Source organism: Trematosphaeria pertusa (assembly GCF_010094035.1).
Source record: "Trematosphaeria pertusa strain CBS 122368 unplaced genomic scaffold BU26scaffold_9, whole genome shotgun sequence".
In the NCBI taxonomy this organism is placed as follows: domain Eukaryota; kingdom Fungi; phylum Ascomycota; class Dothideomycetes; order Pleosporales; family Trematosphaeriaceae; genus Trematosphaeria; species Trematosphaeria pertusa.
In genome coordinates, this window is record NW_022987220.1 from 746,766 (window position 1) to 770,888 (window position 24,123).

The 24,123-nt window shown below is 52.3% G+C and overlaps 8 protein-coding genes across 8 annotated transcripts; 5 read left to right on the top strand and 3 right to left on the bottom strand.

Annotated features, from left to right (window-relative positions):
* The first annotated feature begins 491 nt into the window (after nucleotides 1–491).
* Nucleotides 492–1,951, top strand: BU26DRAFT_459481 (uncharacterized protein). Its single transcript, XM_033825007.1, has 3 exons — nucleotides 492–871; nucleotides 979–1,219; nucleotides 1,276–1,951. The coding sequence occupies exons 1-3, from the start codon at nucleotides 641–643 to the stop codon at nucleotides 1,752–1,754; spliced, it is 951 nt and encodes a 316-aa protein (XP_033682289.1). The 5' UTR covers nucleotides 492–640; the 3' UTR covers nucleotides 1,755–1,951.
* Nucleotides 1,582–7,587, bottom strand: BU26DRAFT_486822 (uncharacterized protein). The gene is made up of 6 exons (XM_033825928.1): nucleotides 7,096–7,587; nucleotides 4,528–7,027; nucleotides 4,249–4,479; nucleotides 2,886–4,199; nucleotides 2,499–2,837; nucleotides 1,582–2,449 (listed from the first exon to the last, which is right to left on the bottom strand). The coding sequence occupies exons 1-6, from the start codon at nucleotides 7,467–7,469 to the stop codon at nucleotides 1,907–1,909; spliced, it is 5,301 nt and encodes a 1,766-aa protein (XP_033682290.1). The 5' UTR covers nucleotides 7,470–7,587; the 3' UTR covers nucleotides 1,582–1,906.
* Nucleotides 7,588–7,721: 134 nt separating this feature from the next.
* Nucleotides 7,722–10,953, top strand: BU26DRAFT_486823 (DUF1740-domain-containing protein; the record flags this gene model as incomplete). The annotated part of the gene is made up of 2 exons (XM_033825929.1): nucleotides 7,722–9,979; nucleotides 10,064–10,953. Exons 1-2 carry the CDS (start codon nucleotides 7,864–7,866, stop codon nucleotides 10,951–10,953), a joined length of 3,006 nt encoding a protein of 1,001 aa, XP_033682291.1. The 5' UTR covers nucleotides 7,722–7,863.
* Nucleotides 10,954–12,366: 1,413 nt separating this feature from the next.
* BU26DRAFT_597182 (uncharacterized protein) lies at nucleotides 12,367–13,355 on the top strand (the record flags this gene model as incomplete). The annotated part of the gene is made up of 3 exons (XM_033834985.1): nucleotides 12,367–12,638; nucleotides 12,764–12,882; nucleotides 13,150–13,355. The coding sequence occupies 3 exons, from the start codon at nucleotides 12,367–12,369 to the stop codon at nucleotides 13,353–13,355; spliced, it is 597 nt and encodes a 198-aa protein (XP_033682292.1).
* A 299-nt stretch (nucleotides 13,356–13,654) lies between these two features.
* On the top strand, nucleotides 13,655–14,332 carry BU26DRAFT_606267 (uncharacterized protein; the record flags this gene model as incomplete). Its single annotated transcript, XM_033835648.1, has 3 exons — nucleotides 13,655–13,978; nucleotides 14,048–14,123; nucleotides 14,200–14,332. The coding sequence occupies exons 1-3, from the start codon at nucleotides 13,810–13,812 to the stop codon at nucleotides 14,330–14,332; spliced, it is 378 nt and encodes a 125-aa protein (XP_033682293.1). The 5' UTR covers nucleotides 13,655–13,809.
* A 790-nt stretch (nucleotides 14,333–15,122) lies between these two features.
* On the top strand, nucleotides 15,123–18,361 carry BU26DRAFT_520507 (uncharacterized protein). The gene has a single exon (XM_033829302.1). It carries the CDS (start codon nucleotides 15,361–15,363, stop codon nucleotides 18,220–18,222), a length of 2,862 nt encoding a protein of 953 aa, XP_033682294.1. The 5' UTR covers nucleotides 15,123–15,360; the 3' UTR covers nucleotides 18,223–18,361.
* Nucleotides 18,362–18,782: 421 nt separating this feature from the next.
* BU26DRAFT_345658 (uncharacterized protein) lies at nucleotides 18,783–19,333 on the bottom strand. The gene has a single exon (XM_033822376.1). The coding sequence runs from the start codon at nucleotides 19,265–19,267 to the stop codon at nucleotides 18,983–18,985; it is 285 nt and encodes a 94-aa protein (XP_033682295.1). The 5' UTR covers nucleotides 19,268–19,333; the 3' UTR covers nucleotides 18,783–18,982.
* A 483-nt stretch (nucleotides 19,334–19,816) lies between these two features.
* On the bottom strand, nucleotides 19,817–21,091 carry BU26DRAFT_531996 (uncharacterized protein; the record flags this gene model as incomplete). The annotated part of the gene is made up of 5 exons (XM_033831068.1): nucleotides 19,817–19,869; nucleotides 19,934–20,112; nucleotides 20,175–20,629; nucleotides 20,684–20,840; nucleotides 20,901–21,091. The coding sequence occupies 5 exons, from the start codon at nucleotides 21,089–21,091 to the stop codon at nucleotides 19,817–19,819; spliced, it is 1,035 nt and encodes a 344-aa protein (XP_033682296.1).
* Between the last annotated feature and the right edge of the window lie 3,032 nt (nucleotides 21,092–24,123).

A 24,123-nucleotide genomic window follows, 5' to 3' on the forward strand; every position in this document is an offset into this window, starting at 1 on the left:
CGAGTGTTGTGGGTTGATGGTTTTTGTTCTTGCATTTCTTGGGGGGATACAAAATTGATCGTCTGTGCATATTCATGTTCCGACATTTTTCTATCTACGCATCGGGAGTGCATCGGAAACAAAAAAAAGGGGCGGCTTGGTGTCTACCAAAAAGTTTTTATGTAGATATTGTCATTGCGTGTGCTCGACGTCAATTTGCAACAAAGCTCCTACTCAAGGAGGCCCATCCTTCTGCGCAGCAAGGTAACCGTAGTTTGCTAGGTGCTTAGTCTTTCAGCAGGACGTTCAAGACGCCCCGGTCGCTAGTCATTAAGATTGCAGTACGGTATGGTATTAGTGATGCTCAGAATTACACTGACTGTGTACCCGAAGGAGTAGCCTGGAGACCGAGATGCGAATCGCACTAGCATGCCCGTCGGTTATTAACGGCTCGCCTCATATCTATCAGAAAGCTCCTGCTAGTCCAGTCCCACTTATCTATCAGATCAGATCAGTCATCCTCGGTCCGTTCGTATATCATCACATCGACGACTAATATCAACATCAATACCGCCCTCTCTCGAAGTCAAGTCTGCAAAATCAAATTCCTCACTCAGAACTAGGGGTTTCCCGCAAGACTTGCAGGATTCTAATTGCCCCAATGGCCCTAAATAATGAAGATAATGGGCCTCCGGCACCCGCGTACTTCCCCACTTCCACGGCGTCACCACTGCACCCCCCGAAAGACCTCTACGCGCGCTTGAGAAGTCTGAGCGAAGAGAACGGCGACCTGGTCAAGAAAGAAGAATTCGTCATCCCGCCGCGCAGCGGGAAGGCGTGGAAAGTGGACAAGGGATGCATTTTCCGGCTTTCGACGCCCGAGGGGCCACAGGTGTGTCCTCCCTCCTTCCCTCTCCTCCCCTCATCCAAAGCAGAGCAGCGACGATTTGCTGTGTAGGAGGGATCAGACGCTGAGGCTGAACCTAAGAGAGGATACAGGTCGGCGACCTCAACATCTGGAACCAGCACAACCCGCGCGAGCGCTTCTGGGCCGCGCGCACGCGCCAGCTGCAGGCGAGCCATGTGCGCGAGGGCGACCGCCTGTGGAGCTGTCTGCCGTACATGCGGCCGCTGTGCGGGATGCTGCGGGATGCGTGTTTAGTGACAGATGGAGCGGGAGGGGTGACGAAGTGGGGCGGCAGATGCCATGATCTGCTGGGGACGCGGTGTGATCCTTACGGTACCTCATACCCCATCCCATCCCATCCTCTTCCCTACTAACCCAACCCCCGGCAGTATCCACCATGCTAACATCCACCTCCTACGACTTCCACTGCCACTCGAACCTCGTGCGCGCCGTGCTGCCCTTCGGCCTCGCAGAGCACGACGTCCACGACGTGCTCAACGTGTTCCAGGTCACCGGGCTCGACGCCCAGGGGCGCTACTTCATGGAGGCGAGTCCCGCGACGCGCGGCTCGTATGTCGATTTCTTCGCTGAGCAGGACTTGTTGTGCGCGCTGAGTACGTGTCCGGGGGGCGATTTGAGCGCGTGGGGATGGGGGCAGGCGGGGGAGGACGGGGGCGGAGGGGAAGAGGGGGATGGTGAGGAGGAGGAGAGGAAGGGGATGAAGAGCACGTGTCGTCCGATTAAGGTCGAGGTGTGGGAGATTAGTGAGGGCGTGAGAGAGGGTGTGCTGAGGGGGTGGGAGGAGCCGCGTGTTAGTGCGTATCGGGGATGCCATGGGATGAGGATTCCGAGTGGGGAGGATGCGTAGAGGGAGGGGGTTTTATCTTTTGTGTTTAGAGTTGTGAGTGAGGGAGAAGAGGAAGAGGTTGAGATGCGGGAGGTGGAGAGGTAATAGGGCAGCTAGAAATGCATTAGCACCCGATGCATGCCGGAGGTTTAGACCTTCACTACCCTACCTATCTACTGCAACATAGCATCCAGATCCTCGCCCAGAATCTCCTCTACCATACTAATCCACCTCTGCGTCTCCCTCTCCACCATCTCATCGTCATCCTCCCTCAACTCGCTAATAAACGGCAGCATCTCCGGCAGCAAGCCCAACCATTCCTCTCCCAGCCGCTTCGTCAGACTCTGCTCGCACTTCACTGTAGCGAGGCGCGTATGCGCTTCCTCGGCGCGCATGTAGTTTAGCAACACGGTGTTCATCTCGCGGTGGTTGTCCGTTGAGGACGACGACGCGGCTGCAAGCTCCGTGATGGCAGGGATGATGTCTGCCGTTATTTCTTCTGAAGAGTCGATTGTGAGTTGTGCAAGGAGTGGCGTCATGATTGCGCCGAAGTGTGAGGGCGCTTGCCAGAACCCGTCTTGGTCGTGCTGGAAGGTCTTTTGGAGAGCGGCTAGCACAGCCTCTCGCAGCGCTGTATTACCTCCTTGTTTCGCGAGGGACTCCAGAAGGCTGGATGCATCCTCAATGACATAGCTTGAATAGCTTGTGACGATAGACTGCGGAGGTTAGTAATCTATCGCATACCAAAAAGGAATAAAGACGTACCTTGAACTTGTCGAAGAAGACAGCGAGGAACTTGTAGAACGTAATCGAACGCGAAATATCCAACTTCGATGACGCCTTGTCGACCAGTTGTACGAAGAAAGGTCGGAAAGTAGCATCGCTGAGCTTCAACGTCATGGCTATGACAGCCTCGATGAGGGTGCCCTCTAGCTGCCCCACTTCGTCATCGTCGAAATCCTCTTCGCCAGACGAGGTTATAGCGCTCCTGAGTCCGAAAATATCCAGAAGCAGTGGGAACAGCGTGGAGCTAGCCTTGATTAACTTCGGCTTGGTTTGGCTCCCAATTGTAGAGCGCATGAGGTCAAGCTGTTCCTGGCACGCCTGCACTCGATTAGTAATGCATATGATTAGAACAAGGGGGATATGTACCTCGAAACCACGGCCGGTAGCATCCGACCAAGTTGATTTGATCGCAGTGAAGACTTCTTGGGCTCCAAGGTGCTGCGATACCCTTTCGTAGAATTGGTGTCTCTCCTCGTCGCATGCTTCGTCCAGGTCCCCGACGGCTGAGCGTTGCGATAGCTTGAGAATGGGTACTAGGTAGTCGCGCGAGAACATGAAACCAACCCGCAGCACGATATTGCTGATGAGCGTGTAAACAGCATTGTGCAGACCGGTGTTCTCCTGGTCAATGGCCGTTCCAAGATATTCGAAGACAATGGGCAAGACCGTGGGCAGTAGTGAGATTGCCTCATCATCGAGGACATCGACGATAGACGTGAGGCATAGCAGCGAGAGGATGCGGGCTCTATCGTCACTGCTAGCCAGTGACTGTGGACCGGAGATTGTCCGGGCGACTTCGGAGACCGTAGTCGTATCTCTCTTCCCGAACCTCCCGATGATACTGTCGATGCAACTAAGCGTAACACGCTTAACGTCCATTTGTTGAGACCGTTGCAGGACTTCGTCGAGGGTGTGAAGGAAAGCTAACAAAGCTGTGACCGACTCTTGGTCATTCTGAGTAACGGTACCTGCTCGTACCTCGACTGACTTGATCGCCGCAATCTGAACATCGCGGTCTGGGCTTGAGAGGAGCAGCTCGACTGACTTGATCAGGTCGGCAGTTGGAAGAAGGTCTAAACAATTACCGAGCACACGGCTGCAGGATTGGTAGACCTTAGGCCGCTCTACCACCTCCTTTGAGATCTGGATGACTGTTTCGATTATAGCCGCAAAGACGGTTCGAGGTCGTTCAGGCTCAGCTTTCTTACGGAACGCCCTGCTAACGTGGGTCCTCAGCCTCTCGTCAGTGGAGAGATCCGCTATCGCGGACAAGAGGCTGTTTAACGCATTCTCGACCTCGTTTGGCTGCTTCTCGTTCAGACTAAATAAAGTGTCTGATATCTTGCGTCCGTCCCCCGACGCATCTGCAACGAGGGCTAGGTAGCTTTTGAAGGTTTCGAGAGCGACAATGGGATCAAACGCGAGTAGCAAGTCTGTCGAAAATCTGCTCTGCGTCTTGCTGTTTGAATATCGATCGACCAGAAGCGCGATGATCACGGAAAGCGAGTCCACGGGACCCAACGTCCTAGCTAATTCGGAGAAGATCTTCAGTCGCCGATGCGGTGGAATGTGCTCGAAAGCCGCCGTGAAGCTCAAGAGTAGGTCGGCAACACCCGTTAAGAAGTTCTTATATTTAGCTCGTAGAGAAGCGGCCAAGGGGGGAATCACGCGCGAGATGGTCTAGAGTTGTCTGTTAGTGCGGTCCTTTTGGCGATTGAGGGTGACGTACCTGATCGACCACGTGGGCAGAGTAGTCATCTTGCTGACGCAGCACTGTCGATCCAACGAAGGTGAAAACGGGCATCAGATTGGGTAGGACTAACTCGGGAACCCAGGAGGCTAATAAGGTTATCAAAAGCAGAGCGGCGGTTTGTACTTGTGGGCTAGTGGAGTGCCGTATGCAATCAATGAGGAGGTCGGCACGTATCGAAGCCTGGTATTCAGATGTGTCTTTCTCGTCCTGGGCTGTATTAGCATGAACCATTTAACACGTGGGAGGATATGTTACCTTGATGCGATCTACGATAGGCGCTAGCGAGCTGAGGATCAGGCTTTGTAAATATACTAGCTCTGAGCCTGATTGCTGCTTTAGTTGCTGCAACTCGCCCAATACAGCAAAGAGGTTCTTAAACAATACTGGGTGTTCTGCCGGTTTAGAGCCTTCAATCAGCTCAAGTACCAGGGTCAGCCTACTGAGAAGGCGTGAAACCTCCTCAGGCGACTGCAACTCGACTCGTGCCATCTCACTGCGGCTAGTTCGTCTCCTCTTCTTCGCGGGAGGTCCCTCTGGCATCTGAACCGATGACGGTACGCTGTCGAGGAAGGCGACAAGCGTGGCGGTATCGAGTTTCACATGACGGAGGGTGTCCAGAGCCCGGCCACGGCACAACTCGTCGAAATCAGTCTTGATCTCTGCTAACGACAGTTCTAGTAATTGTTCGCTTAATGTCAATCGAGAGTCAGATCGCAGTTTCGACCAGATGGCGCTGAGCCGATCGAATGCCAAGCCCACGAGCTGCTTCCTGTCTTTGCTGCATTTACCGGTAATGATGTCTTTGAGGAGGCTTACGCTTTCAGCCTCCCTAGGCATCAGCGTGGTGAGGTGTATCCGATCCACCTCTGTGGCATCAATCTTTTCAATCTCGCATTGCGCTGCAACTTCGCTGGCTGGCATTGAGCACCACTTTCGTACTATCGGCAAAATTGTACCGGTTCGGATGCCGGCCGATGCCCTTCCGAGGAAGTTAAACAGAGATAGAAGACGAAGGCGAACGGTAAGCAGCGGAGTAACTGCGACGTGGCATCCCAGAAATGACAGGATTGGGCTCCGCAACGACGATTTCAGGCCATTTTTGGCGTTCTTGGGCGACTGCGTTCCTTCCAGTATCTCTCGGACTGCGGTGATGACATAATTGGAATCCATGGTGGACTCTTCAAGCATCGGAACGAGGACTGAGAGGAGAGCCTGAGTCTGGTCCTTGTGTAGTGGTGAAATCTTCGAAGACTCTTTTCCGTAGAGCCCCGACGAAGCCCAGATGCCCGTGTGTGCTTTGTTCTTCGTAGCACTCATCTTCCTGGACAACGCAATAGTACATGCTGCGGCAGACCGACGGGTAATTGCAGAGGGATCAGCAAGCGCATACAGTAGGTACGGAATCATATTCTGTAGATCCACTGATATGTCGGTTTTCTGGATGAGACTCGTGGCTCGGCGAAGGGCAGCAGCACGGGCAGTGGCAGAGGCTGAGCTGCACCATGAACGTATTAGGAAACTCAGGAATAGCGGAGTCTGGAATGCGTCGGGTTGCTGGAGACTGTCCGCCTTTAGGAACCGGGTCGCCTCGTCTGATGCGACCGCCTGTTCGAAGCGCGGGAGAACCTCTAGGAAGGACTCAGAGGCCTTTGGATCGAGGAAGGTCGTTTCTAAGATGTTCGGCGGCTGTGCTGCTGGAGCGCCGCTCTCCTCTAGTCCATCTGCATCAAGCATCTCCTCATCTTCTGAAGCTTGTGCGTCGGCCTCGACTGCATAGATGGACTGCCCAAGCGTGAGACCAAGAGCTTCCAAATCCGTACCATCCTTCTTGGCTACTTCCCGTAGCACTTTAGAGACATTGCGTGTCTCGTTTAGTTTCAACGCATAGTCAATCAGTAGACCGTGCCCCATAGAGCCACGCTTTCTCGACGAAAGCAGTTGGAGGAAACTGGACAACGCCACGGACAGGCGTGGCTCGTCGAGGAGATTCGACTCCAGAATCGACTGGAAAGCGTCTAGTGCCTCCTCAGACTGGCCGGTGCGCTCCAGAGCGCCCAGAGCGTAGCCGAGAGTGAGCCGGTTCGCGAGGCATTTCTTCGAGACTGTCATCAGCCGCTGGGTTAGATCGGAAATCCTGAGCAGCCTCTTCACGACCGTGGGCGAAAGTGCAACTTTCGATCTTTCCTCTGCTATGACGGCAAGACACGTCAAACATTCTTCCAACGTGGTGCTGTCCGAACTGAGGATCGCAGCCTCCATGAGTGAGTCCAGAACCTTGTCTTGGAAAGAGGTCTTCGTAACCAAGCCGATAATGATCATGTAACATGCTATGACGGCCTCCGCCCCGTAGGCGCTCTTCATGCATGCATTCAGTACTGGAAGAACGCGCAGTAGCAGGCCCTCCGTTCTCTGATCTTGGATCTCCCTCCTTCCAGAGCTTCCCTGATCTAGTATGCCGTCGATCGCTTGCGCTGTAATGCTTGACCAGAAGGACAACAGAGTAGAGCTCTGATGACCGCCCTCCAACACCTTCGTGGCATAGTTCTGCAGAGCATTGAAGAAGGCAGGGGTATTGATTGCCGTGTATACTATGGTCTGCCTGGGCGGATTCGTGGGAGATTGGATATATGGATGCAGAAATCGCAGCGTGAGCGGAGGATTGGGAGGCAATATCGATAGGAGAGCGAGGAACTGCGGGGTATTATGGTAGGGTAGGTATGTGAGGATGAGGCATTCGGTATTGTATTCGTGTACACTGGAAGCTGTCAGCAGGCGTCCCTTGAGATATCTCGTCCTGGGGGGCTTCAGGGCACCGTCGCATACCGGAATCTTCTCACAAGCCATTCCAACGCCTTTTCCGCAGGCTTTAATAATAGTCGCGGCCCGACCATGCAAATGAAAGCCTGGAGCACTTCATCTAGCTTTGCATTCTCCGCCTTGGTCATCTGCGTCCGGTCTTCCACCTTGCTCTGTTCACTGAACAAGCTCCGCGAAAACTGCACAAATCGCGGGTCGAGCGCGCATAGATCGCGGTAGCCCTCATAGCATATAAGGTAGATGTTCTCGAATGACTGATTGGCGGCCTGTCGGGGCTCGAACAGCAGCGATTTGCCGTGGGCGAGCTTCTGCGCCTTCAGGTCGAGCTGGTGCGTGCTCGAGGCGGCGATGACCGCAAGTTGCTTCTGTAGCGACGTCATGATGGCTGTGCGACCCGGATCCGGCTTATGGGTTTGACGAGGAGATCATTGTCATCATGGAGGCCTACAGTTGGCAATGGGCTCGGAAAGGTCGGTCGTAGCGGGGTCGGCGGCGGCGTGCGCGAGTGAAAGTTGGTGGAATACTTTTTCGACTGGAAAATTCATTGCCAAGATTTCGTATGGTCCGTGCGTAGCTTTGCGGACCTCCGAGGCACGTGCACAGGCTTTCACCCCCAAACATGAAGCTGGCGTCATGCTTTGAGCAGCTGCCCCATCACTGCCCGTGAAGGGCTTCGAAACTCCATCTGCACTTGGCAGTGTAATACCCAAGTTCTCCCTGCGATGATATTTACTCTGGTGGACTGAGTGAAACCACGCTCTGCTCGAGAGCGAAATGGCTTCCAATGTTCCGAAATTCACGAGCTTCAGGCCCAAGCCCAAGGAACCCGACAAAGCCGCCGAGGAATCGCGAAAAGCCGAGAGACCCGAGAAGCGAGAAAAGTCAGAGAAGCCGCCAAAAGAAAAGGAGGTAGAAGAGCGCAAGCAAAGTAAGCCAAGTCAAGGAGACGAGAGACGCTCTCAAAAGCGTGATAAAGAGCCCTCGAAACTCTTCGCTAGCGACCGCCGGGGCGACTCCGACATTTTGAGATATGGTGGCCTCAACAAGTACGACATTCCAGCATATCGGCGGTACGGCTATGGCAGCATCCTGGGGCTTCCACCGGACAGGAAGATTGACCGGGAGCTTTCTTCGGACAAGGGCATTGTGGTTACTCCTGCGAAGGGCCGCCGGCAGGAGAGGCTCCTCACTAGTAAGCATGTCGCGAGAGAGAGTGGTCGAGCCATCCGCTTCGTGAAACCGAGCGGGAATGAGACGGATGAAGACCGCGACTTCATTCCATTCTCGATCACGGGAAAGGGGAAGCGGGAGGAAGATGAAGATGCTTCTGATGTCGACTACCGCGGATTTGAGCGCCGTAAACCAACAGAACCCGCCGACCCGGATGCTGAATTCGAATCCGATACAGAAGCAGGCGCTGCGGACGCTGAAGTCACTCAGAAAAACGCCGCCCTTATACGAAGAACCCGCGAGCATCCCGACGACCTCCAAGCATGGCTCGACTTCATCGATCATCAAGAAGCGATGATGAAAATTGATCGCTCTACGGAGGGATTGAGTAGTGCCGACAGACGGCACCTCGCCGACGTCCGCATCTCGACCTACGAGGACGCGTTACGTAAGATTGGTAGTGACGAGAGCAGTCAAGTTGAACTCCACCTTGGACTAATGACTGAAGCTACCAAATCCTGGGACGACACTCGTTTGGCCCAGAAGTGGCCTGAGGTCATTATAAAGTTCCCATGGAGTACAGAACTCTGGACGAAGTACCTAGACTTCGTGCAGTCTAGCTTCGCGAGCTTCAAATACGAGAAATGCCGAGCGACATTCTTTCAGTGCCTGAAACTCCTTCAGGCCAGCTCAAGGCCCGTTTCGTCCGAGTTCCGGCTTTACATCTTAGTCCGCTTCACTTCCATGATGCAGCAAGCTGGTTACCAAGAACTGGCTCTGGCCGCCTGGCAGGCAATTCTAGAATTCCGCTTATTGAGGCCTATGTCTGTTGCGCTTGCGTCAGATGAAGAGCGGCTGCGACTCTTCGAAGAGTTTTGGGAGAGTGAGGTTCCCCGAATTGGAGAGTTGAATGCCAAGGGATGGAAGGACTTCAGCCCAGAGGATCCTCTATCCACCATTCAAGGCCCTTCGCCATTAGCTGCGCGAAATGTGTCTCAACCGATATTTGAAGACTTCTGGAAGCGTGAGGTATTTGGCTCTATTCAAATGAAAATTCCTGGGCGCACGACCGATGAAGTCGGCGAGGATGACCCGTTCCACACAGTCCTTTTCTCTGATATCCGGGACTTCATACAGTTCGTTCCCGAAGAAATATCGGAATTGCACATTCTGGACGCTTTCCTTCGATTCTGCCATTTGCCGCCGCTTCCGGGAATGCGCACTGAAAAGTACTGGGCCGACCCGGTTCTCCAGCTCAAGATTTCGGACGCCCGTAGCGTTCATGCTGACAATCAATTTGCTCAGAAGGTAGCAGAATTTGCGAACTGCCCCATCAGGCAATTTCAGATGAGCACTCAGCTTCTGTTCGTTCTCCCATTTCCGAACATTCATGACACAGGGGACGCAGAATTCATTCGGGGTGCACTGAGGCTCATCGCGAGTGACTCTGCGTCTGATGACATAGTCGGGCAATATCTCCTCGCATTCGAGCGCAACTATTTCTTCTCGGCAGCAGCCAAGTCGGCGAAGCGGCTTCTGAAAGCCCGGCCTGCAAGTCTACGCATTTACAACGCATATGGCCTTGTCATGTCCAGTGGCGGCGATTCTGACAAAGCTGATCAGGTGTTCAGCGCTGCTCTTTCGATGCAAAAGGGGGATACTCCTTTCTCAACACCGGGAAGTTTGGAGCTCTTTAGCAGCTGGGCATGGGAAGCTCTGCGTCGGGGTGACGCGAAAGAAGCATTATGGCGGCTTGTGTCTTTCAGAGGTCAGGTGCAGAAAGAATCCAACGCCCATAACGAAGGACCGGGACAGACCGCTCTGCTACGCGCCCGTACAACGCTCAGCGAAACGAGCGAGCGCGCGCACCTTCAAAGTGACTTTTCTTCAGCTGTCACAAGCGCATCTCTTTCAGCCTTGCTTGCCTACCTTTGCGGCGGCCAGAAACCCGAGAGCGCCTTAGCTACCCATCACAAGCTATTGGATTGGTTCGTGGAACACAAGCTATCCCAAAGTCCTGCCGCGGAATTGCACGCCCAATCAATCGCACAGTTCCTCCTCCATCACGCAACCCACGCCTCAATCGTCAAGCCCTCCCTGATACGTACCACTTTAGAGCCCCTCATTGCTCTGTTCCCCGACAACACTATCCTCCTTTCCCTATATGCGGCAAACGAGCAGCGCTTCTCAATCGACGACCGTGTGCGGGGCATCATACATCAACAGCTTCTCTCCACATCCAAGAACCGCAGCATAGTAGGTTGGAACTTCGCCATCCACTACGAGACGCTCAAGGGCGAAATTGCTGGCTCAACAGCCCACTCTGTTCGCGCTCTCTATAAAAGGGCGGAAGAGGACGTTGGCGCGCACTGCCCCGCGCTCTGGAAACAGCACGTCCTCTTCGAACTCGAGCAAGCTAGACAAGAATCCAAGAAGATCCCTGGGCGGCCTCCGCAGATGCCTCCACAGTTTGAGTGGAAGGACAGGCCGTCGGTGAAGGACGCGTATAGGAGGGTGAAAGAAACGTTTCTTCGCGGCATGACTCATTTGCCTTGGTGCAAGGAGTACATGATGATGGCTTTCATGCGCTTGGGAGAGGAGTTTCTTAGTGAGGAAGAGTTGAGGAGGGTGTATAATGTTATGGTGGAGAAGGAATTGCGCCTCTATGTCGAATTAGAGGACGAGGAGGCATAGGGACGACATCTCCCGCTTTGGCAAAGGGCTCAGGATTGACGAAGGCAGCATAAGCGTGTTCCGCGGAGATACTTTGAATTGCTGGTAAGCAGAAGGAAGGATGAGGCATCCTGTCCCATGACATCGCAAACAAACGGACATCACAGACGTCATGCGCATTCAGTTCCAACGAAGCATCCCGAACCTCCTTCCTCTTGTTGGCCCCCAGCTTACCGGTTACACGCTTAAATACGTTCGAAGGATTCCTTCCGTCACTCTTCCCTATCCAGTGAACGTTCGATCACGCTTCCACAATCCCTGTCAGTCTTACATGTCGTCTGTGCTTGAAACAAATCCTCCTATCCTCCTACCCCCGCATGCATTACCTCTCGCCCTCTCACCTCCGCAATTCTTACGTAAATCTTTTCCGAATTCGGGGGGCGAACGATGCTATAGGATCTGGTGAGCGGGTCGTCATTTCTCACGGGCCGCGTGCCGCTGCGTTCCCGACGCTTCCGCGGCGAACAGAACAGGTGGGAACGTTAAGTTAGGTATTAAGTTTCCTGTTACTCGTCAGAGGGAATGTTGGACTGGGTCGGTGGGCGAGGAGGGAGAACACTGACTTGGTCGCCTGGAGGACTTTGGCAGTTTTTAGTCGCGCGAGACACTACTATACCTGGGATATTATCGCGAGCTCTTGGTCATACTGGATAGCATGTGGATGATTCTAAGCATACCTGCAACGCGCTGCCGTTGTGTAACCCGTCGTCCGAATAACCTACCTGTGATCGACCGTCGCCAAACCGAAGTCTCGGCACTGCACTGAAGCTACCTGCGCCCATCCCATCTATCGCATGCATTCCTATCAGCCACATGCCTTCTCACCGTCAACCCAGGGAGGGCGTAATGCCAACTGATTCTTCCCCCTCCCCACAGACCCTCCTGCGGCTCCCACGTGCTCACGTTCACACTTCCTCCACAGCTGCTGCATCTCGACTAAGCTGATATTCTAGGAGCATAAGCAATCCTTGCCAAAGCCTTCGGCAGCCCTATCACTTTCTATGGCGAACGTGTGAACGAAGGATGAGCGCGGTGACTGGCTGGAAATGAGTATAGCAGATGACATATAGGGCTGTGGAGATGTATAAGGGGAGAAGGATGCGAAACAAGGCATGAGGACAAGGCGTTTCTTTGGTGGGTGGGTGGATGGAAAGAAAGGATTTGGTGGCGGAGGCAAGGCAGAGCGGGGAGAGGCGGGCGAGAAAAGGACGGCGTGCGAGGAAGCTGGATAGCTGGAAGAGGCGTGAAGGCAAGCGGGAAGAAGTATAAAGGGAGGACCAAATCCGCTCATCGAGCATCACCACCACCACCATCCAGCATCTCCACACCTCAGCAACTCCACCCACTCATCCTAATCACCCCCATCATTCCACAATGAAGCCCTCCCTCACCCCCACCATCCTCCTCTCCCTCTCCGCCCTCGGCCTCGCCGCCCCCACCGCCCCCCTCCAAAACCGCGCCGTAACCGCCTCCATCACGCTCTACACCGAGACAGACTACCTCGGCACCTCCTACACCATCCCCTTCACCATCGACGGCCTGACGTGCGTCGCGCCAACGCTGCCAGCGAACATCGACATGCAGGCCTCTAGCGTGATGTTGAGCGCCACCGGGGAGGGGAGTGGCTTTAGCTGCCGTCTTTCTTCGTAAGTCGATGTCTATTCATATCACCGGCCAACTCCTATACTACTACCCTTCCCGATTCCTGTGAGGCGGCAGGGGGGTGGGGGAGGAGATGTGTGATGGGAAGGAGAAAGGCTAATAGGACCAGGCTGCAAAACTGCGAGATCCCCCCGGACCCGAATGATTCTACCTGGTTTTTCTTTTATAATGTGCCGGATTTGGCGAATGCAGATTATCATTTGGATAATAGGGCGCGGAGTGTGGTTTGTGAGCCGAATGGCAGCTAGATAGGCGTTTTGAAGCAAGACTTGGTTGGCTGTGTGGAGGACGGGTGCAGTGTAAGGGTTGGGAAGGGGGGATGGAGGGGGTTGGAGGTTTTTGATTCATACATTCGCTTGGGGGGGACGTCTTAGATAGGGGGGAAGGGGGAGCGGGTTGGAGTTTAGGCTAGACTGAGAAGCTTTTGTTTTTGTATCTGCTCCTTCGTCCTGCTACTATCTACTATCTATTCCACCTCTTTATGACTGCATCTAGTGACGTTCAATCGCTTCTGGTACGAGTCTCTCGTCGCGAGCGAGTCCACCGCTGAGAGAGCTCGAGGCCCTCACGCTCGCTTATACAGCGGTGGACCGGCGTCGATATGCGGCTTCAAAGGCCTTGCGGATAGTTATTCCGCACTTTTTCAAGGGAATCTCGCTCGCAGTGCGCCCTGTAGACTACATTCCTTCCGAAAAGGATAGTTGCTGATGCTCAGCCTCGTATTCCGGTCAGCCGTACCACCATATACAGGCAATAAGCGTCGAACACCCTCAACTGAAATCAGACTAACAGCTGCTTTCGGCATTTTTGGTAGCCTACCTGTGATTATTCAAAGTCGTCTAATCGTAGGTGTTGATGAGAATGATGCGCAGGTGGATAGAGAAGTAGATGAAGGAGGTAACCAAGCGGATGGATTGGATGGGATGATGACGATGGAAGAAGCCCGATTCTCCCCAGATTGCCTTGTAAAGGTTTAGGACAGAGAAATAGGAAGATTGCTCGAGAAGTCCGAGACTGTTAGACCGCGAATATATAAAGGGCATAGAACGAGGAGCTTAATCGCAGCAACAGCATCAACTCCCCCACACCATCCAGCCGGCCAAACCGCTACTCACTCACTCACAAACCCGCATCCAGCACCAAGCCATCACCACAATGAAGAGCCTCCAGCACGCCGCCGCCGCAACACTCCTCGCCCTCCTCACCCTCGCCTCCCACGCAAGCGCCGAGTACGTCGGCGTCAAGTACTGCCTCGAGCCGTCCATGGGCGGCAAATGCTCCACCGCATTCGTCCAAGACGCGCACGAAGACATCCACGCTTGCTGTCAGTCCCACTCCCTGCACCACTGCTCCGCACCGCTGCCCTCTTTTCCATCTAACACCTGCAGCGTAGACAACATCCCCTACGAGGACAACGACAAAGTGCAATCGTTCGAGATCTCCGAGGGCGATATCTGCATCTTCTGGAAGTAAGTAATCTATACTAGGCGAGACGCTTCAGAGCGCAGAAACCTCAGGTGAACAGGGTGCTGACGCAGAGGGTAGGGATTTCAACTGCCAGAGCTCGCACACGCGTATCTATTCTGGTCTGACGAATACTGTGACCGACTTGAAGGGCCAGATCAGCTCGTTCCGCTGCTGCAGGGATACGAGTTCTTGGTGTGCTAATGGTGCGTAGGCGGAGGTGGGGAACTTGCGCCCCGGGGGTTCTAGGCGCTTCATGGATGGACGGGGAGGCTTTGGCTGAAGTACTGGGCGTGTCGCCACGTGGGTCTTTTAATTGCCTTGTGCGTATCGACGGAGCTGTCTATAGATGAGCGTCTGGAGCCGGGGGACTGAGCCGAGGGACCTTAGCTCTGGGTTCGCAGCGTCATGGCGGGCTGAGTTGAGTAGGTTTGTGTTCTTGCATCCGCATGTATTGAGCTCTCGGGCCGATCGGGTCGTGGATAGGCTTCTTGCCAATGGAGAGCCCTTCTTTTTTCGTTTCGCTTGCGATGTCATGCCATGGAAGGGTGAAGATGTTTTCGGAGCGGTTCTGATACGGAGCATAACTGGGTTAATTCGGAGCGGCCTCTTCCGGAGCAGGCACTCAACCTTCCTAAAGAGGCAATTTCCGAAACCGTGGGTTACTGCACAACAATAGCCTTCAAACTCTTCACCTTCACCGCGGCCCGTGCGCTTCATTCACCGCCATGCACCTTGGGACGGCCCGGGCGCATCACGGAGCTAATTTCGATTCGGATTAGCGTGATTTTCATCAATGCATCACGTACGCCTATCTTCCGCTGGGTGACATCATGAGCATTTCTTCCAAGCAGAGGCGCGCCCTTGGAATTAGCGCGGAGTCAGAGTTATGCCAGATGTCCTGTGAACAAAAGTGGACGAAAGCCGAATTAGGGATGGCATCGTTGTGCTGGATGCACGGGCGTTGATGCCTGTTGCGAGGGGTGAACGACGTCCTGCCAAGCCTCTTCCTCCGCCCTTCCGCCCTCCGTCCATCGCCATGTTCATTCACAGACCTCGAACTTCCGATTTCGCTTCCATTCTTTTGCAATCGTCGCAATTCTTTCACATTCGTGGCCGGGGCTGCAAGTTAATTGTGGCGCTGTGAAGGGCGCGCCCGGGGTGTGCTGCCTGAACGCACGTGAGCGTTGCCTCGCAGCCGCCAAACATTGGGGGTATAAGAACTCGCTCCTTCCCGCACCAATGTCAACCCTCATCAGAAGTCAATTCTGCAGGGCACCCTCACCTCACCTCTTCTCTCCTCTTGCCTGCAACCCATCCACACGGAACATCCGGCCGCAATTGGGAACTACTCTACGTTGCTTCTACCACTCGACACCCCACATGATGGCGACTCCCGCTCTCTCGACGCTCCACCACGTCACCCAGCGCAAGCTGAACAAGCTTGCCGACCACCGCCAGAAATTCGAAGCCGACAAGGAAGCCATTCGCGCCAAGGTAACTGCTGCTCCGGATCATCGACGCAAGGTGGAAGCCCTACTGGAAGGCTTCGAGCTGTACGGTATCACTGCTCGACAACCCGATCTCTCCATCGCCAACTTGAAGCGATTCATACACCAAGCTAAGTCCGACCCGTCCGTCTCGGCCACTCTGCTCCAGGACTGGCAATCGAAGCTGGAGCATGAACTGGATGTCGCGAGCGTCAAATACGAGTACGCCGCCTTGTTCGGCAAGCTCGTCACCGAATGGATCAAGCATCCCAACCCCGCCGCATCGACCATGGGCGCTAGTCCTGCTGGTAGCGACTCGGACACCGATACCGAGATGAGCGATAGCTTCGACACGGTAGGTCGCAAGGAGATGCATGAGCAGCGCAAGGAATGGGAGAGCTATGCGTTTACGGAGAAGAAGGTGGACCAGAGCAAGATCGAGGCGTATCTCAACGAGATCTTCGGCACCACGCTGCAAGCGAAGAAGATCAAGAAGTCGCCTCTCCAGAATCTACGGGACTCGATGAAGAACGTCATGGACTTCAAGTCGGACCTGCAGACGCCGAAGCAGCATCTTGGAGCTCACGAGGACATCCCAAAGTCGCAGCACGACACGCGCTTCACGGTTGACAAGCTCAAGTCATGCATCAGGGGCGTGCTGATGTCGGATCTGCTCGCAGGGGAGAAGCGGGAGGCCCTCGCTGACCTCCAGAACCAGCCAGCGGTGCTAGGGGAGCTTGTGGACGTACTAAATATGGACCTTGAGGGGCTCGACAAATGGGAATGGGACCCATCGCCTGTCCCGCTCAACATGCGCCGGCAGCTGAATGGGAAGTACCGCGTGTACATGGATGAGGAAACTCATCAGGCCATTCTGCTGCACTTCATCGGCAAGACGTGGGCCGTCGCTTTGAAGACGGCATTCGAGACCTTCTACCACTCCGGTGCATGGCTCCAGACACCCTACCGGTCGATGGGTAAGAAAGCACGGCAACGGCGGGAGTTCTTCGTCCCCGAGAGCACGCATAATTCAGCCACCGTTCGCAACTACAGGCGCGAAAAGTACCAGGAGGAGTACTTCATGACACAGTTGCCGGACGACGTTGTCGAAGATCACCGTGACTACGCTGCTGAGGACCAGGACGAACAGCAGCTTGGTTCCTTGAAGTCGCCGCTCGCCACGAAGCAGTCCATGCTGCGCCTAGTCACGACCGAACTCCTTCTCAACACCAAGGTCTACGGCGAATTCCTCGTTCTGCAATCCGACTTCAAGTGGTTCGGCCCGTCGCTGCCTCACGACACCATCTTCGCCGTGTTGAAGTTCTTCGGTGTTCCCGGGAAGTGGCTTCGTTTCTTCAAGAAATTCCTCGAGGCGCCAGTCGTCTTTGCGCAGGATGGCCCCGGAGCGCAGGCACAGGTGCGCAAATGCGGTATCCCCATGAGCCATGTCTTGAGTGATACCCTTAGCGAAGCGGTCCTGTTCTGTCTCGATTTCGCGGTCAACAAGCGGACGCAGGGCGCGAACATCCATCGTTTCCACGACGACCTGTGGTTCTGGGGACAGGAGTCGACGTGCATCCAAGCCTGGAACGCCGTGCAGGAGTTCGCCAGCATTACGGGTCTAGAGTTGAACAAGGAGAAGAGCGGCTCAGCTCTCATCGTCGCGAACAAAGCCAACGCGCGTCCTATTCCACCCGCTCTGCCACAAGGGAAGATAAAGTGGGGCTTCCTCAACTTGGATGCTGAGGCTGGCCGCTGGGTTATCGACCGCGCCCAAGTCGACGAGCACATTGAGGAGCTGCGCCGCCAGCTGGGCGCTTGTCGCAGCGTCATGGCGTGGGTCCAGGCCTGGAACAGCTACGTCAGCCGCTTCTTCTCGACCAACTTCGGGCAGCCTGCCAACTGCTTCGGCCGCCAACACAACGACACGATCATCGACACTTTCGAGCACATCCAGCGCGGCCTCTTCGCCGACGCAGGCACCGCCAACGTGACCGACTACCTGCGGGGCGTGCTTAAGGAGCGTTTCGGCACCGACGACACCGTCCCCGACGGCTTCTTCTACTTCCCAGTTGAGCTCGGCGGTCTGGGCCTGCGGAACCCGTTCATCAACGCGTTCGCCACGTACAAGAAGTCTTTCCGCGATGCGGGCGAGCGTATCGACCGCGCCTTCGAGGAGGAGCAGGAAGAATACGAGCGCCTAAAGGAGCGCTGGGATTCCGGCGAGCAGCACCGCTCCACGAAGCGCATCAAGCACGCGTCCCTAGCGCGGGAAGGCGAAACCGGCACCGACTCCGAGGCCGACGAGCCCTTCATGAGCTTCGACGAGTACACCCGGTACCGCGAGGAAGTCTCGACGCACCTCCGCAACGCGTATACGAATCTGCTCGAGTGTCCGCCTGAGGAGCGCGTCGAGACACCTACGGAGATCCTGAGTACTCTTCGAAGCAGCGGGATGGAGGAATCGCCGTATTGGCTGTGGATCTATAACCTGTATGCGGGGGATATGAAGCAGCGGTTTGGGGGCCAGGGGTTGCAGTTAGGAGAGCGGGACTTGCTGCCTGTGGGGCTGGTGGGCGTGCTGAGGAGCGAGAAGGTTCGCTGGGAGGGCTAGGACTAGGATGGGATATGTGGACCGGGGATGTGTGGACCCAGCTGGTTGAAACGTCCCTCTTTCCTCGATTGGAAAGTGTACTGAAAAAGTAGTATAGGCATTAGATATCCCACTCATACAAATCTCATCTCTTCACGACGTCGCTTGATGCAGCTCCTCGTGTTTGTCTGTTTCGTTGCACGTTAGTGAGTGCTGCCTACGCGCGCGGGTGCGTGGAAACTTGCCTCTGGGATGAGAATCTGCGCCATAGACGCTGGCCCCGTCATGAATGACTGAAACCTTCTACAGTCAGCAAGTCGCACTCGTTGCGCGAGGAGGCCGACGTAGACAAAGAGACTCACGTGATACGGGAGCCTGGAGGGATTCCGGACGACCTACCATTCTGAGATGAACTGATATAGGTATCATTAGTCACGTGCCCTTGTAGCCTGAAGTGCTCTCAACACAGCCCCCTCCCCTGCAGGCTCCTACCCTCACGTGCCCCCTGCTGCCTAGTCCTCTGCTGTCCTATATAATCCCGCTCTCCCTCGCCCTCCTCTTCCCCTCCCCATCTTCTCCTTGCCAACTTGGCTTTGATCGGATGTAGTATCTGTTCTTCCTTAGGGTAACACCTTCGGAGGTGGACCACGAGCGCCACTGTGTTTTGCCTTTATTTTTGGACCGCGGTCCCCGGCTCCCTGGGCGCGGTCCACAGTCGGGGGCCACAGTGCCCGTCCTATTGCACTACCTGGATGTGTGCGCGAATGAGATAGCTTTTTCGTTAAGTAGCGCGGCGCGGCTGCGGGCTTAAGGAAGGAGCGTGGTGGGAGGGTGTGGGTGGGTGTGCATAAAAGAGTAGATAATTGTCTGCTAGAAGGGATATCGTTAACTGCACTAGTGCGATCGTGCCTACACTGCACAGAATTCGCCGGTAGCTGCTTGTATCATACCTGAATGAATGACAATTTGCCCAAAGATGACCCAGCCAACTACCCGTGACAAAGCACAATCCATCATGGCCGTTCATCATGACCGCGCCGCTTGCTCCCCGCAAACATTCGTCCATACATTAACCTTCTTCCCGCACCATCCCCTCTTCGACATCACGGCGCGCCCTTCCATCACCTAACTCACCCGACCCGATCCCTTCTCCCCCCCACCAGGTCCGATGGTAAAAAAGACACCAAAACCCCCTCAGAGGCAAAGCCATCTGCCATCCCCCACATCGACCCATCCACGCAATCCTATGAGCAGATGAAGGAGCTGCGCGATGAATAGTACAACCACTGGTTTGTCGAACTAAAGGAACCTTTCAATGCCCTACCGGAGCACGTTCGGAATGAGATGCAAGAGAATCTGAGGCTGTTGGATGAGTCGTTGGAGGAGAAGAGGGAGGCGATGAGGGCGGAGAATAGGGAGTGAGTGGGATGAGGTTGGTTCGCGAAAGAGGGAGAAAGGCGGGATAGTGAAGTCTCTTGGGCGGTTTTGGATATGGATAAGGGTGGGCATGGCGATTGATGGAGTGGAACAGAGGTTGAACAGAACTAGGTAGCCTAGTAGAGCAAAAATCCATTCATCTAATGGGTACTGTAACCGAAGAACACCTATACTTCTCTTACATATTAACGCCATCGTTGATCTCCACACCTCCAGGCAACGTCTTAAGCCCTAAAAAGCAGTCAGCACCTCTCTTCCAAAAGCATTAAGTCGTCACTCAGGAAAAGCCACTTACAATCATCATTCCCCACATCCTCAACCGCCGTCTGCGGAATCTGGCATGCCTTTGCCTCCTCATCCGTCTGCCTCAGCAGCTCCTTGCACTTATCGTTATCGCACCTTGCATTCACCGCACGCTGAAGTGAGTCGCCTTTCCAGCCGAACATGTAGTCGCCGTGGTTGCCGTGGCCGGTCCTGTTTTATCCCGTCAGCTCCTCGGTCCCCTTCGCTCCCCCCATACAGTAGAGAGAACTTACGCATCACCCATAGCAAATACAAACGGCTGGCTCCCATCTTCCGGCCAGATATTCGGATCATTAAACGGCGTCGTATCAAAAATAACCTCATACATCAACTGCGGCAGCGTCACAGGATGCGTCTCGGGGCACACACCCCTCTCGCCCACTTTAAGCGGCCGCGTCGCCACCGGCGGCATGTACGGCTCAAACGGCACCGTCGCATACGCCACATGGCTCTGGTGGTCCGGAGAATCCAGATTCTTGCCGTCCCAGCACGTCGGGAAGGACACCGTGGTGCGGATTCCGCCGGGGCAGATCTTGTTCGGGAAGGATGACGTGTCCATATTGTCGGGGTCGACGCAGGGCGCGCCGCCGAAGGGGGATTGGTTTGTGTTCAGGCAGCGGTGGCAGATGCCGCGGGATTCACCGGTCGTGTTGCGCACCATGGCGTTGCCGGCGAGCATGCGGAAGCCCTGGGCGATGTTAGTGCTAAAGATAAAAGGGAGAACAGTGGAACGGGGATTTACTGGTGTGAACGCAGTGACGTTGCTGACGCCATCGTAGGGCGGGATGTAGTACACGGTCATGCCGCCTCTTTGGTTGAGTCCACCGTTCGAGACTTGCGGGACGCGCTTGTATGTTCCGTTGCGTGCGCGGAAGTAGAGCGCTGCGGTCCAGTAGTTGCTGCTCGGCGTCAGTCATCTATGCTACCGATTTTCCGGGGGCGAATTGAAGTGGCGGTACCTGAAATCTTCCGAGAACGTGCAGGTCGTGCAATTCGAGTTCGCTACCTGATCGTACTCCAGCGGCTTCATGTCCGGCCTGAAAGAGTTGCCTCCCACGATCTGATGCGTATGAGGAGTCCCCACCATGCCAGGGTTCACCAGTGGATCCAGGCGCTCAACAGTTAGCTGCGAGCACGCGAAGCGCATCATGTGCGCTTGCTGCGCCTGGGCAGCACCCAGCAGGGCGAGGATCGAAAGAATCGAGTCGCGCATGTTTGGTGTTGGAGGAGTGAGTGCGTGCGTGGGGGTTCGTTTCGACGAAGGGATGTAGTTAAGTATGCTTGGATCTACATGGGTATCTCGGAAAGAGCGTCCAGGCCATGTGCAGGTTCATAATCGGTGTGGGGCGAGTTCAAGTGCCGTTGAACCAAGATGCGGAAATTCATATCGAATTTGACGGTTGTTACCTGGATGAGCGGCGTTGAGGTTACACGTAATTAATATATGTGGCGCAGAACGTTGTGGTAGATGAAGGGACAGGGATCCGACTTTATCGTTGAACGCCGGAAAGAGGAGTACATTGGTTGCCGTGAAAGCCGCAATAAGGGGAGATAAGAAGAACTGAGATTCCATCCTGGTGGCCTGGTGCAGGAGAAGCCCTAGAAACGGGTAAACGGAATGGTGCTTTGAGATGTGAATTTGGTGGTCACGTGCTTTGAAATGCCCCGAACCTGAGCAGCACCTGCGCACCTCCTTACGTAAAGTAGGGGAAAGATGATTTTTTAATAGAGAATGAAATAAGTGATGCTACATCCCAGAGTCTGGAATGAAAAAGAGATGTGACGCCAGAGCATCGACCCAGGACGACAGATGTTGCCGGATATGGTTACTACTTCACGTGACCTGGTCATGTATATATATAGCCATATTTCTCGTATTCTTAATTAATTAACTTATGTCTTAATACTCTATAATTTACCTAATAGTTATAAGTCTAGATTTGCCTACTACTATAAATTAAACCTGCTAAGTTTATTTAATACAATTAGACAATAGAGTTACTAACTTATACACCTTATTATTACTAATAGATTCTAGAGTCGCTCTAGAAATACGCCGTACACAATTAAATTAGCTCTACGCACTATAATTTCTATAATAAAGAACACTATTACTATTACTAACGTTACGAAAGCTATTAAAATATTAGTATACTATAGAATTAGCCTTACTAAAAGTTTCTTGTAAAGAAAAAGGCTATATAATATAGAGTTTAGGCCTACTATAACCTAGATCTAAAAGAGATAGAACGTAAGAGAATTTAGAAGAAGCCTAAACGCCTAACGCTATTAATAATTAAGCAAGAAGCTACAAAGATAGGGGACCTTAACGCTAATAAAAAGTTAGAGTACTAGAACTAGAAAGAAAGGTATAAGAAGAATCTTAAGAAGCACCTTCTTATATAGAAAGGTCTAAGAGAAGTATTAGTATATATTGCTATAATAATTAATACCTACCTTATACTATATATTATAGATAAGAATATAGCCTATAAAAGGTTAGTAAGCTTAAAGAAATAGGTTATAATAACTAACGCGTTACGTTAAGACGTACTACTAGAATAATATAAGAAAGTCTAGAAGACCTAGAGAGATAATAAACTAGATAACTAGCTTAATAAATAGATTTAGATTACTAACTATATAGCTAAACTTAATATACTAGATGTATAGAGCATATAAGCCTAGAGAGAGCTACTTAAAGCTCTTTAACTAATTAATAAAGCGTACTCTACGCTTAGAATTACGCAGCTATTTACCTAGCTAGAAAATTAAGCTTCTATAGTACTAGACCTAGTAGTAGAATTTAGATAGCTATAGAGAGCTACTAAACCTATTATAGCTAGCCTAGAGACGTATATAATACTAGGTGTAGTATTATAATAATAGAACTAGAGCTAGAAACGTAGCAAGTTTTAAGAAGAGATACTAGAGTACTTCTATAGGTGTTACTACTAGTTTAGTAGGTACCCTTACGTTAACCTAAAGATCTACCTAATAGGCTAGAAGCCTAACGCAGAAATTTAGGCTAAGTTTAATAAGAAAAAGAAGGAAAAGAAGTAGGCTAAAAAGTTTAAACAAGCTACTAATTAGGAAACCTCTAAATAGCGAAATAAACCTACGCTAAAAGCAAGCACTACTCTACTAAGCTTTAACAATAATAAGCTAATAAGTAGCACCTCTTCTACTAACCTTATATTCTACTTCTTTAGTATAATAGCTAAGGTTTTAGAAACCTAGAAGGTAGTTCTAATAGCTCTACACCTTATTAATAGGTAGATCTATAACTCTAGCTCTAATATTTACGTCTATAACTTAGAGAATTAGGGCTAGAAAAAGATAGTAGAAGCTAACTTAAACATTATTATATACGCTAGAGAGCAAGCTATAAGAGTTAAGGCTTAGAGAGAGGTAATTCTCTAGACTAATACTCTATTAGAACTAACTCTAATACACCTTACCTATATAGTGTTAGTAGAGAGCTTCTTTATAAACGTTATAGAGCTTACGCGCTCTTAAGACGTTAGAATTTACTTTAACTCTAGTAGAGACGTTCTGTATAAGAACGAGCCTAGTAATATAGTCTATAACTTAGAGTATAAATAGAGGTACTAGCTACTTAACATAGATAAAAATAGCTACTCTAATCTATAGAAAATATTTACTATATTTATAATAGTATATTAACTATTAAAGAATCTACAACTAGTAATAATTACTACTAGAGCTAAGGCCTATTAACTATAGGTATACCTAAATAAGAAAGCTATTACGCACCTAGAAGAGGCTGTTACTAGCTTTAAGCTTAAGAAGAATATACCTCTAGTTAACTAAAAGAACTATAACACCTATATATAGTTAAAAATAAATTATTAAGTCTTCTAAAGACCTAGATTAACGCCTATAAAGTGTCTTTTCTACTAAATAGAGATAGATTTAGTTTAACTACTACTAATAGAAGAAACCTATTTTAACAAGAATAAGTAGAGACTCTACGTAATTAATAAATTCTTAGGCTAGCATAAAGAATATACGTTACCCGCGAAAAGTAGAGTAGTATTAATACCTACTATACGTAGAATAATTGCTAAACTATAGCGTTAATTTAAGTACTTAGTTATTATACTTAGAACTAATAATAAGAAGAGTTTTAGTAATAAGCTTACTAAGATTTATATTAAA